The sequence below is a fragment of the Sorex fumeus genome, unplaced genomic scaffold (genome assembly GCF_029834395.1).
Source record: "Sorex fumeus unplaced genomic scaffold, SorFum_2.1 ptg000097l, whole genome shotgun sequence".
Classification (NCBI taxonomy): domain Eukaryota; kingdom Metazoa; phylum Chordata; class Mammalia; order Eulipotyphla; family Soricidae; genus Sorex; species Sorex fumeus.
In genome coordinates, this window is record NW_026606154.1 from 1,939,367 (window position 1) to 1,958,086 (window position 18,720).

Sequence of the window (18,720 nt, forward strand, 5' to 3'; positions counted from 1 at the left end):
CTCGGCAACTGCTCTGGCACCTATGGGTAGAATGGAGTGGGCTTCGAGGGTGCATGTCTAGGACCTCCACCACCCAGCTGGGGGCATACAGGTGTTATCTCCCTCAGAGGGTCTGCGTCTCAGCTTCTCCACAGGCACTGATATCCTAGCAAGGGGGTTGCTTACATAAGCATGGGGATTCATTAAGAAAGGGATTCATGTTCTTCCCGGTTGGGTAGGGGAAAATATATGGCTTGGGGGGGGGCTCTTCACAGATCTACACCCTAGTCCTCTACTTTCCCCGTACACACTATGACCCACCCATCTGTCCTTCTACCCATCAGCCGCCTACCCACCCATCCACCTATTCAGTATCCATCCACTCACCCACCTACCCATCCACCCATCCTTTCATCCACCCACTGACCCATCCATCCATCCATCCATCCATCCACTCATCCACCCACCAACCCATCCATCTACCCACCCACTGATCCATTCATCATTCATCCATCCATCTACCCACCCACCAAACCATCCATCCATCCATCCATCCATCCATCCATCCATCCACTCATCCACCAATCCAACCATCTATCCACCCACTGATCCATCTATCCACACATCCACCCACCGACCCATCATCCTTCCACTCATCTATCCACCAATCCATCCATCCACCAATCCATCCATCCGTCCACCCACCCACCCATCCATCCACTCATCTACCACCAACCCATCCATCTACCCACCAACCCATCCATTCATCTGTCCATCCATCCATCCATCCATCCATCCATCCATCCATCCGTCCGTCCGTCCGTCCACCCATCCACCCGTCCACCCATCCACCCATCCACCCATCCATCCATCCGTCCACCCGTCCACCCGTCCATCCATCCACCCATCCACCCATCCATCTATCCATCCACCCACCCATCGACCCACCGATCCATCCGTCCATCCATCCATCCATCCATCCATCCGCCCACTGACCCATCCATCCATCTATACACCCACCTACTCATCCATCCACTCCTCATCCATCCACTTATCCATGCAGCCCTGCACAGGACCAGGAGGATCCTGTTGGCATATTGGTCCTTCGTCCTGGGCTAGGAGCTCAAAGGTCCAGCCTCTGATGGTCTCACCTTGGTATCCTCCCATATTAAGAGCGAGCCCAGTCCTGTCAGTATTTTCTTGGCAGCCAATGTTTTCACTTGCACACCCTGTTCTAAGGATCCCGTTCAAGCAGGGGGTAGACTGGGGGTTCCCCCACCCTTGTTTTACAGACAAGGAAACCCAGAGAGGGAAGCCAAAGAAAAAAGAACGTGGCTGTGATGTTCTTTCCGGAACATTCCCTACCTACGGCTCCGATGAGGCACAAGAGGAAGAGGAGGCCGATGCAGAAGAAGATATGGGTGTTAATGCGCCGCTCGATCTTGCTGCGCTTGTACCGTGGGCCGCTGTTGTTGAGCATGGCTTTGGTCTCGTGGCCTTCAGGGGGAGAGCAGAGTCAGTCTCTGGCTCGGCCGGCGTCACACCTGCAGCTGACTCTCTGCCCTTCTCCCAGGAACAGCCACCGAGGGCGGCTTCGCTCTCTAATCTGTCTGCGTCACAGTGGAGTGTGAGAGGGGCTGGAGCAGCTCCCCGAGCAGGCTGCTGGCCCCCCTTGACACACCCGGTGCTGTGGGGGGCGTCGGAACAGCTAGAGTGTGCGCAGGGCCTAGCTCTAGAGGCACCGGGGCTGCACACTGAGCAATCCTGAGGTGTCCCAGTCACTCCCTGATCAGCTGTGGTGCCTCTGGCCCATGTCCCACAGGGCTGCTGGCGAGGGCACCCAAGTTGCTTACTGCACAATTCTCAAGGTGCCAGAAGCCTACTGGGATACACTTCCAACTACTGAAGTGATGGGTCAAGGGTGGGGGCGATGTCACATCCAGTGATTCTCAGGGGTTCCTCCTGGCTCTGCCCTCCTGGTGGTGCTTGGGGGACCATATAGGATGCTGGGAATCAAACCCAGATTGGCCGCGTGCAAGGCAAATGCCCTACCCACTTTGCTATCACTCTAGCCCCTTTTTCTGCTTTATTAATTTTTTTTTTTGGCGGGGGCGATGTCATACCCAGAGATGCTCAGGGGTTACTCCTGGCTCCTTGCTCAGGAATCACCCCTGGTGGTGCTCAGGGGACCCTATGGGAGGCTGGGGATTGAACCCAGGTTGGCCGCATGCAAGGTAAATGCGCTCCCTGCTGTACCATCGCTCCAACCCCGGGCTTCTCTTTCTCATTGCACCAAGGCACCCTTCTGGGAGAGGGTGGGGAGGGTGGGGTTCATTCTGGTGCAAGTACCCCAAGGAGACAAGTAAGAAAAGTAGCGGGGCTGGCGCTTCAGTGGGACAGTGCATGTCCCTATCCCCACCGCCCACCCCATAATGACACTGGCCCAATTCTGAATCTTTCTGCCTCCCACCATAGCTGCTGGCATCCCACTGAGAACTGGGAAGTCTCAGGTTCCTGCCCCCACCCCTCCCCCTTCACCCAAGGGAGCTGCACTCAGAGGGGATGGGGTGGGGATGTGAGGGACACGTAGACGCAGGAGGCCAGCCCGCAGAGGTGGCCGTGACACTCACCAGCGTAGACCACGATGCCGACAGCTGTCTGGGTGTTCCGAACGGTGCAGCCGCGGAGCAGAAGGCTCTCGCTGCCGAAACCTGTCCGGGTCTGGTCTGGGTGCTCCCTGGGGAGGAGAAAACATGGGTGGGTGGGGAGGGGGGCAGGCAACCTCACCTGAGTGTCACGGGACAACACTGGGGACACCAGAGGTGAGGGAACCCCCTTCCCTCTGCTCCCACCTGCATGTGTCTCTGTGTGTGCCTCTGAGTGTGTGTGTGAATGTGTGTCTCTGTGTGTGCCTCTGAGTGTGTGTGTGTGCGCATGTATCTCTGTGTGTCTCTGAATGTGAGCCTGAGTGTGTGTGCTTGTGTGTCTGTGTGTGCACATGTGTGTGTGCATGTGTGTCTGTGTGTCTCTGAGTGTGTGCATGTGTCTGTCTGTGTGTGTCTCTGTGTGTGAATGTGTGTCTCTGTATGTGTGCTTCTGGGTGTATGTGTGTGCACAAGTATGTCTATGTGTGCCTATGTGTGCGCACGTGTGTGTGCCTGTGCATGTGTGCCCATGTTTGTCTCTGTATGTGTGCCTCTGAGTGTGTGTGTGCACGCGTGCATGTGTGTCTGAGTGTGTGCACGTGTGTGTGCATGTGTGTGTCTCTGTGTGTGTGCCTCTGAGTGTGTGTGTGCACGTTTCTGTGTGTGTGTGTGTGTGTGTGGTCATGCAGGTACAATGTGAAGAAGCTCTGGAATGACTTCCCATCAACAGTGTGTGGCTTAAGGGCATGTCTGTAATGCTCTGAGGTAATGCTGTGGCAGAGGCCCTGCGTCTCCCAGCAGTGAAGCACCTTCTCAGTGGATGGTGGCAAAGCCAAGCCATTCATGCCACCCATCTGCCCAGGCTGTGTTTGCAGGAAGGTGCCCAGGCAAACTGCAGTGGAGCATCCACACGCCAGTAGCTGTCACGGTCGCCTGTTCGGGCCTCTGCTATATCACAAGCGACCTCATTCTTCCGAGGTAGGTGTTATGGTCTTGACTTGATAGATGGGAAGCCAAGGGCCCAGAGAGGTTAATTAATTTATCCAGGGCACAGTGCCCAGAGTCACAACTTCCCCAGCCTCGTTCTGATCTCCACAGTCCTGCGTGCTCCTATAAACAGCTCAGGAAATCATCCTGTCCTCCCGGAAGTCAGAGTGGGGTCTTGATTTTCATGTGATTTCACCAGAGTTCCAAAAAAATCCCCCAAAATCCAATGGAGAGCTTTATCCTAAAAAGGTAATTAACTGCCTCATCTGAAAAAAAAAAAAGTTTCCCTGTGAGCATCTGGAGATTTCTCTAGCTCCTGCTCATGAAGGAAAGAAACCACCTCCCTCAGCCCCAGAGGCTCAGACATCTGGGCTGATACACAACAGAGGAGTGTGAGGGGTTCGCGGGGACACTCGTGGGGGTATAGGGCTGTTCCGTGCCCACGATGACAAGAGAGATATGGGCAGTCTCTAACCACGGGGGTTTCCCACCAGTTAGGGGTGGGGGCAGACACCAGATACTCACAAGTAACCCCGGAACCTGCTGAGGTGATGGTTGGGTTTCTCGCACACGATGGTGTCGCAGAAGCTTTCTGGGTCCAGGTGGCCCCCCTGGGAGAGACAGGACACCGTGAGAGACGGGGGTCACAGAAACGTGACATGATTGTTGCCTAAAACAACTTGACTGTCTTCCTGTAGCTCGAGAGTGTCCTGCTGTGTACATAGACCATGCATACTGCCATGTATACCGCCAGACCATGTATACTGCCAGTGTCCATCTGTCCATCTGTCCGTGGACATGAGGCCGGCTTCCATATCCTCACTATTGCATTCATCACTGCAGTGAACACAGATGTGCAGAGATCTTTCTGGACTCATGTGTTTTGTATCTTAAGGTGGGGGTGAGGTAGAGGCCAAAAAACAAAAACACCAAAAAAAACCCAAACCAAAAAAATTGGGTCCCTGAGTCATATGGGGCTCTACTCTTGCTATTTATTCTGACTCCTTGGATTTCTTCATAGTGTCAGAGCCGTGGTGATACTCCGGGCAGGGCGGGGTGGAGGCTTGTGCAAGATCAACTATTTATTTATTTATTGAGAAACTGCCATGCTGTGTTCCATGCAGGCTAACCCAGTGATGGATGAGTTCCTTTCCCCCTGCCTCCCGCTAACACTGGCTGATTGACACACACCATCCCCACACCATGTCCTTACTATTCGGGTTCACATTCTCCCCATTAATGTCAAGGGTGATCTCCAGCTTGACGAATCAAAAAGATCACAAAGGCCCAGCTCCCCATCCAGACCTGACCTGCCCGGCCGCCCACTTGTCCGTCAGCTCATCCATGCACCAAAGAGGATGCCCAGTATCCAAGGGCAGGAGCCGGGCAGGTAGGGAGAGGTGTGGCCACATGGGATGCGCTCCCCTGGGGGTGCCGATGGTGTTTCTGGGGGAGCCCAGTGAGCTGGCCAGGTGCCCTGGGGCGGGGGCACTTCAGGAATGAACTTCCAGGGGAGGCCAAGGGAAAGCAAAGAAGTTGAGAGGGCCCAGTGACTGGGCTGGTCTTGGCACTGACCTCAACTCTTCCTTTTGCCGGATAACTTCCCACTGTTCTTCACACATGGGAGTGGACGGGTGACTCAGGACAGGATCTTATGTAGCTGTTGGTCCCCGCTACTCACTCTGTGCCCCCTTACGCCCCACCCTTGCTTCCATTTTATCTCAAGAGTGGTGCTTCCACTGCCTCCTGGGATATGCTTCTCCCTGGGCTGCCAGGCTCAACGGCCCCGATGCCAGGCTCAGGCACCCTGCCCACTGGGCTCTCCCACCACGGCGCTCAGGCTTGAGAAGCTGACTCGGGAAGGAGAGGAGGCGGGTGCGAGTGTGTTGAGGCCGGCATGCCGAGGCGTCCCGTCTGAGCATGGGGACTCGACTGTCCTTTGTTCCTATGACACCATTCCCCTCCAGCCCACACTCAGTCCTGCTGCTCTTAGCCAAGGTCCCCAGCTGCTCTCCAACAGAAGACACACCAGGCTGCTTGTGAGATCCTACTTGTGCGGCAGACAGGGCTTGGGGTGGGCGAGTCTACACAGTCCCAGCAGAGTCCAGCTGTGCCTGGTGTGACGGGACAGTCACGTCCTACTGGACGTTTCTGAGATGGTCACTGCCAAACTCAAGAGATCTCGTGTATGTGCCCTGCCACACCTCCTGGGGGTCCGACAGAGACCAGGGTAACCAGCAGCCCCCAGTGCCAGCCTCAATCATGGGCTTCCCTCAGGGGCTCCCGGGGACCCTCCCCAAGGCACGCAATGACTCTGGTAGATGAGCTGCATGCAGGTGAGGCCAATCCAGGTGCTGCGAACTCAGGAGAAACTTCTCCCTTAACTCTAGAAATGAATGGAAAGTGGGTGGAGGGGGGAGTTTCTTGCCTAGAACTGGATTTTTTTTAAAACCAGAAATAAGCTAATAAGCCCACCCTTCCTTCCTTCCTTCCTTCCTTCCTTCCTTCCTTCCTTCTTTCTTTCCTTCCTTCTTTCCTTCTTTTTTGCTTTCTCCTTAACTTTCTTTCTTTTTTTCTTTTTGGATCAGACCTGGTGATGCACAGGGGTTACTCCTGGCTCTGCACTCAGGAATTACTCCTGGTGGTACTCAGGGGACCAAACGGGATGCTGGGAATCGAACCTGTGTTGGCCCCAGCCGACCCAGAAATAAGCTTTCTGTTGGAGATGTCCATCTCTGGCAGACGAACACCTACTCACGGACCATCTGGTCTACGGCCACCTGCTCTGGGCAGGCAGAGGTGAGCAGTGTCCCCAATGGAGAGAGATGTTACCCTGTGCCCTGCACCTGGTCCTGGGGTAGAGGAGGGACAGTCTCTGTCTGGGCACACGAGAGTATCACCCACGGGCCCAGAGGCCCTCACCCTGAGCGAAATGCAAGCGAGTTCAAGGGAAAGCCAATTAAGCATCTTTATCTGGGGCCATAAACCGATAAGCACCATGATCACAGTTGTCATGGGTGCAGTGTTATTACCCGCGGGGCCCCAGATTGCCCCTGGCTTTCCAATGCCCGGAGATCACTCCTGGAGGTGCCCAGGGGTCAGCCATAGCCAAAGGGAGTGCCCGACTCCCTGCATTATCTCTCTAACCCAAGCTGGGAACTTTCTGACCTACAGATTTGATTTGTTTTTGGTTTCTGGGTCACACCCTGTGGTGCTCAGGGTTTAATCCTGGCTAACCTGGGGGGGGGGCATTGGGGGTGCTGGGGAATCAGATGCAAAACAAATGCCCTACCAGCTGCCCCATTGCTCTGGCACCTAACCTGCAGATGCGGGTCCGATCGAGCGTGGGGGCTGGGACCTTTCCTGGGAGTCCTTGAGCAATGCTGGAGGTGCTGACTCATGCTGCCTCCTCGGCATTATCTGGGCCCAGGACATTACCGAACAGCCCCCTTCAGCAGAACCTGGGCTTCGACGGCTTGGGGAGGTAGCTGGGAAGAGTCTCCACCTCCATTTCTGCTGCAGTGAACTAGGGAACTGCTTTCTTCCCCCACACGGAGGGCATCTGCTTATTCTGAGGTGTCACATCTCAAGTGCCCGTCTCAGAAATTTCTCTGAAGTTTCAGGTGTGAGAAGGCCACCGAAGAGAAAACTGCTGGATTTGGCCTTGGCTCTAAGGCTGTCCTATAGGGCCAGCCAGAAGGCAGCATCGTGCTATTGGCAGTTTCTGTGGCTCCGGGGAGGGTGTGTGGAGTTGGGCAGGGGAGGATCAGGCCAACACCTCTGAGGACCCCACAGGCCCATATGACAGAGAAACACACTGGCCAGACCCAGCTTGAATACTGAGAACAGATTTGACAAACGGTGCCCTAGACCCCGGCAGGGATGCTGAGTAGGAAGAGGTGCCCGGCCCAGAAGGCTCTCAGCACCCTGTTTCCATAGGACACTAGACACTGCTGGGCTGGAAAGAGGTCTCGGAGGTCAGCAGAGCTTGCGGGGGGTATACTGGCTCGGGGAGGGGGTGTGGGGGCTTCCCCTGGGACCTCGCCGCAGCAGAACTTGCTGAGTCTCGAGACAAGGGCTTGGTCCCAGCTATGGCTGTGAGCAAACAGGAGAACCCTCTGTCATCAGCCCAGTGGGCATAGGAGGCCATGTTTTGGGGATCCCCCCACCCCTGTTCCCCGGTGATCTCTCCCTGACCACAGAGAGGGTCCAGTTCCCTCGAGAAGGTCAGACCTACAGACACGAAACAGCAGCCAGCATAGGTACTGATCATGCTGGGTGCAGAGAAGCCCCAGAGAAGATTCTGGAAGGGGGGACGGTGAGGGTGTGTGTGGGTGGGAGGAAGGTGCATAGGATGGTGGGTGGATCCCAGGACCAACAAACCTCTGCTGTGGGTCATTGCCATCCCTCCCCCCCAATCCCTGCAGGGAGTGGGCTGCTGTAACCCTGAACTCAGCTCAGCCTAAAAGACAAGGACCGCCCCCCTCCTCCCATCCCGTGGTCCTGGCCCACTTGTGCCCCTCCCCTCCTGACCTGCCAGGAAACGCCCTCCACCGCTCGCCGCTGCTTGAGGTTGGTCTCCCCGTCCAGGTTGGAGGTCTCCAGGTGGCAGAGGCCGCTGGGGTCCGAGGAGCACAGCAGGAGAGTATCCGCTGGGACGATCTCGTTACATTGTAGCCGCACAAAGTCGCCCACGCGCACATCCTCCCAGCGCTTCTCCACGTAGCCCCGCTCTTTCCTGGGGTGCAGCAAAGACGAGGACGGGGAGAAGAGGGTCACATTCAGGCTTTGGAGCTCCAGGTAGCAGAGAAAAGATGATGCCCCCGGGCGACACCCCCCTCCCCACCGCCCCAGAAGGCCACGCAAGGGCTGATAGGGCCCCTACCCCGTTCAAGGTCTGTGTTGGGTCCAGCCCTGCTGGTTCCAGGCCTCTCAGATTATAGATTCTTGGGATGGACACCCCCACATTTCAAGAGGGACCCTTGCAAGCAGAGTCTCAAGAAACACCCACCCCCGTGTGTGGCCACACACACACACAACACACACACACACACAGGATAAAACAATTGTGGCCATGCAACTGGAATGTGGAACAGTACTCGGGTGATGAGAAAAGATGGAATCCTGCCTCCGTGAGAGCGGCAGGAAGTGATGGCAAGCAGCGTGAGTCAGAGAGAGACAAACAGCGGATAATCTCACTTGTTTGCAGAGTGTAAAGACACAAAGCCGGGATTAGACCAGCCATCCCCTGAGAGTCGGTCAAGAGTGCAGCCAGCGGAGAGTGTCATGGGGGGAGAAAGCACCCAGCACCTAGCACCCACTGGAGCACTGCTCTGTTCGTGTCATTGAGCCCAAAAGAAGCAAATGTAGGGTTGGAGTCAGGTGGCGGCCTGACAGTGTGGCATGTGGCGGCCAGCCCGAGTGTCCTGTCTGTGGCCAGGCCCCCTGGCCGTACCCCAGTGCCCAGCGGCCAGCAGTGTGGTGCAGCCTGGGGGCTGCTTCCAGCATTTTCTCTCGGCACCTCTGAGCTGGGTGCTTCCACCCCATGGCCTGCCGCTGACTGGTGTGTAGGGGGGGCTAGAGTCGGGGGGGTCTTACTACCCCCTTGTCTGCCTCCCGGGGCATCCCGTGGGCTCTCAGGCTGCCCTGAATGAGCCTTTCTCCTTGCCGAGAACCTGGGGCTGCCTCTGGCCAGCTGTGGCCTTGCCCCACAGTGCCCTAGGGGCCTGTCCCTGTCTCGGGCAGCAGGGCCATTGCCTGGAACCCAAAAAGGAGCTGGCAGGAGGTGACTAACTGGGTACGGCATGCCTAGTGCTGGGTGCGGACGCCCTCAGGGCCTCTGCTCAGCTGCAGGTGGCCATGGGCACTGCCCCATGCAAGGCCTGGCATGCTGGTTCTGCGGGGTTTGTGTACCCACTTGTCCCCTAACATACCCCTGCCATGTGGGGACCCCAGCCCCCGGAGGGCCAGGGCAGGGAGAAACAGGCCCAAGGGCCCAGTACTCGCTCGGGAGACGCGAGATCCTGGAGTATCTGACCTGTGCTGAGCTTCGTGGGACAGATTTATGTACCTAGAGAGATGAACCTAACATAGTCTCCAAAAGAAAGCATCTTAAAAAAATTTAGAAAAATCCTTCCAGTGGGGTGGGGAGAGGCTGCAGACTGGGTGCTTCCATGGTGAGTCTCACCCTACCAGAGGGCTCTGCTGTTGTGAGGGTCTAGAGATGTGGTCTGTGGGACTCAGGAGAGAAAGCTGTCTTCTTAAAAATGAACAGCCATAGAATCACAGTGCTACAAAACCACAGAGCCACAGAACCACGATGCCAAAGAGCCACAGAACCACAGAGCCACAAAACCACAGAGCCACAAAACCACAACCACAGAGCCACAAAACCACAGAGCCATAGAATGACAGCCACAGAACCACAGAGCTACAGAACCACAGTCATAGAACTACAGAGTCACAGGGCCACCGAGTCACAGAACTGGTCACAGAACCGAAGAACTACAAAGCCACAAAACCACAGAGCCATAGAACTATAGAACTACAGAGTCACAGAACTACAGAGCCACAGAGTCACAGAGTCACAGAACCACAGAACTATGGAGCCACGAAGCACAGTGACAAAAGCTGGAAGGAAGAGAAAGAGGGAGAGGGAGAGGGAGAGGGAGAGGGAGAGAGAAGAGCTGGCTAGTATGGTGCTTGCCTTGCACACATAATCCTGGTTTGATCCCTGACACTCCATATGATCCCCAAAGTACCCCTAAATGTGATCCCCAAACACAGACTCCAAAAGTTAACTCCTGAACGCTTCCTTCCCTACCCCCTAAAACATCACCTTTTGAAATAGTCTCTTTAAAATGTAGTCACCTTTTAAAGTTTTAAAAGACGTCACCAGGGCTGGAGCGATAGTACAGTGGGTAGGGCATTTGGCTTGTATGTGGCCAACCCGGGTTCGATTCCCAGCATCCCATATAGTCCGGAGAACCACCAGGGGTAATTCCTGAGTGGAGAGCCAGGAGTAACCCCTGTGTATTGCCCGGTGTGACCCAAAAATAAAATAAAATAAAATACGTCACCAAGTTCTGCCTTTGCAATGGGGTACTGGGCCCTGGTCCGGGAGGGCAGGGGGAGGTAAGAGGCAGCTCCAAGCCCCCTCTGAAAAGACTCCTGAGGCCGACCCACGCCCACAGTCTCCTGCCCACTTCCTCCTGCCAGCAGCCTCAGTTAAATCCCAGAGAGCAAGGTGGGGATAAGCCCATCCTCTCTCGCTCCACCCAAGATGCTGGTTCCAGAACACTGGCTTCAGTGGAGCAGAGAACAGCCTGCGGGCTTGGGACTGGGCTGGCCAACGGGCTTCCTTCTTAATCCTTCACAGGTTCGGCAGTGCTGTTCACGGCGCCACCATGTTCTCTTTCATGTTGTGACATGCACGCCGTTTACAAGACGACATCAGTGGGGTGGTGCCAGTCCTCACCGGAGATTCAGTTCCCCTCACTCACAGGTTTCCCAGGGTGGTGGCTCTGTGAGGAGCCGAAGCCCAGGGGCTCCAGGGGGCTCCCTCAGCATGGGACTGGGGCTGGCGGCTGGGTGGGGAACCAGGCCATGAGTGCTGCTGCTCATCTGTGGTCTGGGGTCCTGTGGATGCTGGTGTAGCGCCTGGCCTTGCTGAGCCGGGGCAGGGAAATGTGCGATGTGGGCTTGGAGCCGCTCATCTCCATCTCCGATCTTTCTCTCTGAGGCCCCCGCAGTGTGGCCAGCTCACTGCCAGTGTGCAGTGATACTGATATGGCCCCCAGGACTCTGTGTCTTCCCCGATGGCTGCCCTTGGCATAGAGTCATGACTCTGTGGCACGAACGTGCCCGCAGGCTCTCACTGAGAGAACACAGGGTGCCAGGGTGGACACACACCACAGTCCCTGCAGGGCCGCACACCCCGGGGGTTCCGAGTCACTGTCTGCTCAACGAACCATGATGGGCAAAGCCAGTACCTGCCTCTCTGCAGAAACACTCAGGCCTTTTGCTCACTGTGATGACGAGGCCCAGTACAAACCCCTTCCTGAATCTCCCGGTGCGTTCTCCCACTTGCAACCCCCACCCCCACCCCCCACGCAAGTGCTTTCTGACTACAAATGAAAATTGACCCGAGCCCGGTGGAAAACGACAAATCTCTTGCTGGGTCTGGTTTCGGGATTCATTAAACTGAGCCCGGGGAGAAAGTCAGCTAAGACTATTCGGAAGCTAATTCTCTCCTTGAAGTCGTTCCATAAATCTGATTAATGGGTCACCTTTAGACCGCGAGCACAGTGACTGTATTAAAAGAAAATGCTCTAACAGGATTGTAATTCCGTTAACAAGGCTTCTGCTGTTTGCAAAAAAGACTCTCGCGCTGTACAAACAAGTCCGGGCTGGATAATGTGTGCAATTAGGTGGGGCAAAAACTCAAGAGGCCCCTGTGCTCCATTACACAAGAGGCGATGGTGGTGGTGGTGGGGAGGGAGGGGGAATTAAAAAAGGACACCGGGGACTCAGATGTATGAATCCGAGACAAAACGGACAGAATTAGTACCTGAGATACACAGCTTTTATATTGCCTCTCAGGAAAAAAAACAAATTTAGAAAATGGGCTCTTCAGTCTTGGGTTTTGTGTATGATGTCCTGTCCTGCATCCCCTGGCGTTTGGCAAGAGGCAAGGGCCTGCACTGCACCCCTCTCCTGCCCACCCACACCCCCAGTAAAGGTGTCACATTGCCTGGCTGTCCACTTTCAGGTCTCTCAGAGCCTCAGCCCGCTTCAGAGCTGGACAGACTGTTAGGCTAAATATGACACACTGTTCCTAAGTGCATATCGAATTTGTCACGGGTAGCTTGCCAGGCTTTGCTGTGCAGGTGAGATACTCTTGGTAGTTTGCTGGGCTCTCCAAGAGGGGTGGAGGAATGGAACTTGGGTTGGCCGCGTAGGCCTTTTATGCAAGGCAAATGCCCTACCTGCTGTACTATCACTCCAGCCCACAAACAGTAAAAAAAAAAAAAAGATTAACAAAATATACCACCCACTAAACATTTTATTTTATGTAGTATTTTCAGACAGCGTTAACTGCAGATACCTGAAACCAGGAATAAAGGAAGAATATTGCACAGAACATTGATAAGAGCATGACTAGGGGCCAGAGAGACAGTACAAGAGTTGAGGAGAGAGGCTTGCATGTAGTAGACCCCAGTTTGATACTCAGCATTGCAAATTAACAACAAGTCTCATGATGGAGACGTTACTGGGCCTGCTCGAGCAAATCGATGAACAATGGGAGGACAGTGTTACAGTGCTACAGTTCCTAAGTGCAAAACAACTCACAAAGCAACTAGGCTCTCTTTCCAGCGATAGCACTGGGGACCTAGAGGTGACCTCTCCTATATATCTTCTGCCTATTTCTATCTTTTATTGTTATTATTTTTAATTTGGGTTTTTTTTGTCCTCCAGGAAGCTGACATCAAGCTGGTCTGAGGTTCTGTGTTAAAGCTACTTAGCAAAATCCCATCTCCTGCGCAAGAGGACCTTTCTCTCTCCCTTCGTGGTTTAGTATGTGCAGGTGTGAGGGCCGGAGCAACTGCAGCTATTTCATCATCTGAGGGTATAAAAAGATGGCTGGAAAGGCCAGGCAAGTATTTGACTGAGAGCGGTGGGAGTGTTGCACGTCTCTGAATGTCTGCATGGACACAAGTCGGCATAATCTTGTGTCTCCTTCTAAAGTCTCTTTCCAAAGGATGGATTGGGTTGAGTTTGCGAGAGAGAACACATCTCAAAGGATACAACTAAGCTCAACAAAACTAGACCTTGAACCCTCTAGAACCTTTGTGATAAGAATGTGTATGGTTAGCAACATGCTTATCACACTTAAAAAGAGCACGGGGACGCACTACAACCAGGATCTGTTATACGAAACGGGTCATCCGGTGGCTTTATCACTGTACAATCATCAGTAGCAGAGGCAGTGTAGCCTATGACACACCTTGGCAGCGATGTGCAACTTACTGGACTGGGACCACTCAACACAGTGGGCAACAGCTGATCTAAAGTGCCCCAGGTCTGTATCTCCCTAATTAACTCAGGCTGTTCTCTCCTAGAATATCGCATAAGTACTAGATCTGGTGTCTCTCCCATTGACAGAGGTGGAAACTGAGGCCCCAGAGATTTAAATGACTTTTCTAACGATCTTGAGTAATTAGTCACAGGTCTGGCCTGGATGGAGGCCTTCTTTCTCCTGGGCCTCATTCCTGCTCAGACTGACTTCCCTACCCATTTCTCGCTGTGCTGAAGGCAGCCCTCATAGAAGACACAGCTCTCTCAGAATCAAAGAAGATTCTGTTGATTATCTTTCAAAGAAAGATTCCAGATCCCCAGGATAGGAACAAAGCAAGAGTTGCAAATTAGGAGGACTCACAACAAGTGCAAGCACTTCAGATCAAATGAAATAGGGCTGGGGCTGGAGCAATAGCTCAGCGGGTAGGGCATTTGCCTTGCACGTGGTTGACCCGGGTTCGATTCCCAGCATCCCATAGGGTTCCCCAAGTACCACCAGGGGTAATACCTGAGTGCAGAGCCAGGAGTAACCCCTGAGCATCGCTGGGTGTGACCCAAAAAGCAAAAAAAAAAAAAAAAAGTAAGAGAGTTGGATTGTTTGAAAAACTTGTAACAGCCAGGAACACTTTGAAATCAGATTTTTTCCAAGTCATCCATGATTCTCTAGTTTCTGAAGAAAACACACACAACCTGGCTGGCAACTCAGGGCCTCTGTTCCCACGGGGTGACCAGCTGGAGGCGAGTGACTTGAGATGCACAGACACATAGGCTACCCCCTTCGCCCGAGTCTCCAGGCCTCCCTATTGCCCTGCATTTCTCTTCGTGTCTACTCTGCTTCACTTAATTACCACAGTGAGTTTGCTGAAAAGCCGAGTTCTTCGCATCAAAATGGAAGTAGAAACTATGAGATACTTCCAAGTTTCAGTAAGTTTGAAAGAATACTCCGACAATGGTGAGCAGGGTCCATACCTGGGCATTCCTTTTGTTTTGTTGTTTTTTCAGACCTTTCCTTTGGGTTATGAGCCAGGAGGGCAGGGGACAGTTTGGGCCATAAAGATCTCTTTTAAGAGACGGTGTCTTGGGGCTGGAGTGATAGTACAGCAGGGAGGGCTTTTGCCTCGCACGCGGCCAACCTGGGTTCGATTCCCAGCATCCCATATGGTTCCCTGAGCACCACCAGGAGTAATTCCTGAGTGCAAAGTCAGGAGGCTGGCAGAGGTATCTCGACTGAGAGATGAGGGTAGAGCCCAGTGTTGCCCGCATCCGAAACAAACAGAGGAAGAACGCCACCTCTGCCACCCGCTTCTCTCTTGGCTTCTGCCAATTAGGTCCAGACCTTTAATCCACAAGGAACTGGTTGGCAGAATTGAGAAAATGTCCTGTGACCCCCTTGCTCTGTACCTTCTGCTCCGTCCGTCAATGGACAGATGGACAGATGCCCCCGCCCCGCCCTGGCCCTGGCCCCAGGCGCCTCTGTACCTGCTGTAGAGCACACACGCCCGGCTGTTGATCACTCTGTCTGACCGGTAGCGCCGCACGTCCTCCCAAGCATCCTTGATGGCCGTGACCCCCAAGATGATGCAGAGAGGAATGGTGGCCACCTCAGGCTGGAAGGCGTTGACCACGGGCACGAAATTGAGCACCACGATCCCCAAAAAATAGAAATTGGCAAAGCGGTGGAGCTGCTCGAAGAGGTTCTTGGGCAGGAAGGACAGCGGCGTGTACTTGCTGGTCTGCACGCGGTTCCCCCGGTAGTGGCCGTTGGGGTTCACTCGGCGGGGCAGCCCTTCGAAGGGCAGGTTGGACACTACCACCCGCGACTTGTCCTCTGGTCTCTGACGCTTTGTCTTCCCTTCCTGCCTCATCTCTGCTCGGCCTGGGGCCTCCGAGTCCCCAGAGCATGGCCACCGGGCTCCCCCTGTCCGCTGACCGTGTCAGTGGCACAGCTGAGTGGCCAGCCTGCCACGCTGGGACCGGCGTGCACGGCCTTCTCGGCGGCCAGGCTCTCCCTCTTTCTCCGGGTGCACAATCTGAGTCAAACGCCACCGGGAGAGCAAAGGGACAGGAGAGAGCTGGCAGGGAACAGGTGTACACCTGGCTGCCGCCAGGGCCACCTACTTCCTCCTCGCTAGGGAGACTCCACCTGTTGGTATGCGGACGCCACCCACAAGTGTCTCTCTTCTCCAGGGGGCAGGCCTCCAGCTCTGGGTCCTAAAACCTACCCGGTTGGGATCTGGGAGTGTGGATGGTGCCCACTTCCTTTCTGGGGGGCACCATGACCTTCTCCTTGGTTCCAAAGATCAGCTCCTGGCAGTGGTGACCAGCCATCTGGAATGTTTCCACCTACGCTCACTTCCTCACAAGGACAGGGGCTGAGGCAGGGGCGGGGGGGGGGGGTGTCCACCCCAGCTGCATGGAACTTTGGATGTCTCGGTGACGAGGCGAGCTGGAGGCTCCCCCTATGCCCACCCACTGGGGAGCAGACATGGCGATGTTTAGTGTCCTGCCCAGGCAGTACCCACCTCAGCCCCTGTGATTCGCTTTCCTGGGACACAAACCCCTGTGTCACCTCCTGATACTGCCAAGTTGCCAGGGTGAGAGAGCAAAGGTCACTCTGGGGGTTGGCGGGGCGGGGGGTGATATAAATCCCAGGAACGGGAGTGTGAGGAGAGAGAGAACAGGGGTTTGAGAAATGTGGCAAGATTTTAATAAATATATGTAGCACTCTCCTCCCGTTGTTCATTGATTTGCTCGAGCGGGCACCAGGAACGTCTCCATTGTGAGACTTGTTGTTACTATGTTTGGCATATCAAATACGCCATGGGGAGCTTGCCAGACTCTGCTGTGCGGGCGGGATACTCTCGGTAGCTTGCCGGGCTCTCCGAGAGGGACGGAGGATATATATGTAAATAAAATATAAATATTTGTCCCACATTTACCCTCAAAGTAACAACAAGGTGTATTTTGATACTTGAAGCGTTTTCCTAGAATTAAAAGTGTGTATCTCTCCATAATTATTTCCGCAACCATGATAATATAATTTGAATTCATTTTAAAATATTGAATGTTCTGATCTTCCAGAGATGTTCTTAATTTGTCTTAAATAATTTGAAATTATGGATCTTGACCTAGATTTTCTAACAAACTTTACAGTCAATTTATTTTCTTTCTTACAAAGTTGTTTTTTTTTTAAAAAAAGATGAGTAGTCTTGATTCTGTTAAGTAACATTTGCTCAAATCAAGATTTCTGTGGAGAGGTCTGGGTAAAATTCTGAACGCTAGGTACCTTTTAAAGACTTTCTGGTTTTTTTACATGTTGGTCATTTGTTTATCATTTCTGAAAGTCTATTTGGACTTTTAATTTTTTTTTTTAAATCACGGTGAGATTTAAAAAAGTCACAGTTACAAAGTTGTTCATGATTGGGTTTCAGTCATACACTGTTCCGACACCATTGTACATTTCCCATCACCAGTGCCCTTCCCCCAATCTGCCTCTATAGCATACTTCTCCTTTTCCTCTCTTTCTCTCCTCTCTCTTCTCCTCCCACTCTCTCTCTGTGTCTTTGTCTGTCTGTCTCTGTCTCACAGGACAGAAAACAGGGCCTGGGGGACGCTAGGTGTTCACCTTACCTCTCGTGCACCCAGATGCTGGCGCAGTTGATCTTTCGGTCGAAGCGGTGTCTCCGGAAGTCCTCCAGACCGTCCTTGACCATGATGATGGACAGGACGAGGGCCAGCGGCACCATGGTGATCTCCCGGTGGAATACCTCCAGCGCTGGCACCCAGTTCAGGATCACCAGGAACAGGAAGTAGAGGTTGGCCCACCTGCGACGGGTCAAGCAAGGCGTGAGCGGAAACCTCGGACAAGAAGCCGATGCTGCCCGATTTATGCCCCCTAACGCCGCCGCCCAAGACTGACCCTCAGGCCCAGGCAACGCTGCCCGGACAGTGGAGGGAAGGGTTCTAGAGACAATCCCCATCTGAGATTCAAATCAGTTCCCACTGCTTGTGAGTTGGGCAGCCTCCAAGGGTCTGTGCCGTACAATGGGGTGAGAACTGCTCACAGTCCTGTAGAAGGGTCCCCAGGTCCAAGGCAGGAGCACAGTAGAGGGTTCTGGAATGCCTACATAGCTTAGGAAGTGGGAGCTTACGGGACCCACTGTGAAACATAGGGTGCTACCTTCTTCCTGTTACACCTCAACCATCCCTTCCTTGGGGATGTCTCCTGACTTCCCAAGCCAGCCGGAGTTCCGTGCCCTTCCCTCTTGCAGTGCGAGGGGCATTCTCGCTGGAAGGGGCTCTTGGAGCTATGAGAATTTTTATTTTCTTCGTTCATGTCATTCAAAGCTAAAGGTGGCTTTCTCGCCAGCTTCCACACTGTCTGCCTGTCTCAGTCCTTCCTCACGGATAGCAAGCGCACCACCTGCCACCTGCAGCTGAGTTAATGGATGGACACCCATCCATCTATTAGGCACCTTCCCCGGGGCACTGCGGGCGGGTACCTGTGGAACTGCTCCAGGAGGTTCTGTGGCAGGAAGGTGAGGAGCGTGTACTTGGCCGTGCAGACCCTGTTGCCGGCGTAGCTCCTGGCGGCCTCCTCCCAGTCCCGCTGGAAGGCCCGGTTGTTGGGGAACACGAGTCGCTGCTGCTTGGGCTGGGGGCGCGGCCCAGCCCGGGGAGGGCCCAGCAGAGGTGCGGTGTCCGATGGCGCCCGGTTCAGGCCGCTTCCCGCCCGCCATCGCCAGCGAGGCCAGGATGAGTCTGCAGAGAGGGCCATGGGAGTCGCTGGCCAAACTCTGGGGACAGAGACACCACAATGAGGGGTGTGTGGGTCAGCGGACACAGGCCCTGGGCTCGCCGGTTTGTCAGTCATACCCCTTAATTCAAAATTAGCCCCCAGTGGGAAAAGGCAGTTCAGATAGAGAAGGGAACACCAAGTAAAGGGTGCTAGGAGGGCCCGGTTGGGATGGGAGATGCGTGCTGAAAGCAGACTATAGACAGAATGATGGCCATTTACTATCTCTATTGCAAA

General features: G+C 54.2%; 1 protein-coding gene across 1 annotated transcript in view; it reads right to left on the bottom strand.

Annotated features, from left to right (window-relative positions):
- Window positions 1–18,465, bottom strand: part of ATP10B (ATPase phospholipid transporting 10B (putative)) — a 46,362-nt gene extending 27,897 nt beyond the window's left edge. Inside the window, exons 1-6 of the mRNA XM_056133109.1 lie at window positions 18,191–18,465; window positions 17,319–17,513; window positions 8,145–8,349; window positions 4,137–4,222; window positions 2,610–2,716; window positions 1,345–1,476 (exon numbers count right to left, since the gene is read on the bottom strand). Coding sequence (XP_055989084.1) covers window positions 1,345–1,476; window positions 2,610–2,716; window positions 4,137–4,222; window positions 8,145–8,349; window positions 17,319–17,513; window positions 18,191–18,465 — 1,000 coding nt within the window. The remainder of the gene's footprint in view (window positions 1–1,344; window positions 1,477–2,609; window positions 2,717–4,136; window positions 4,223–8,144; window positions 8,350–17,318; window positions 17,514–18,190) is intronic.
- Between the last annotated feature and the right edge of the window lie 255 nt (window positions 18,466–18,720).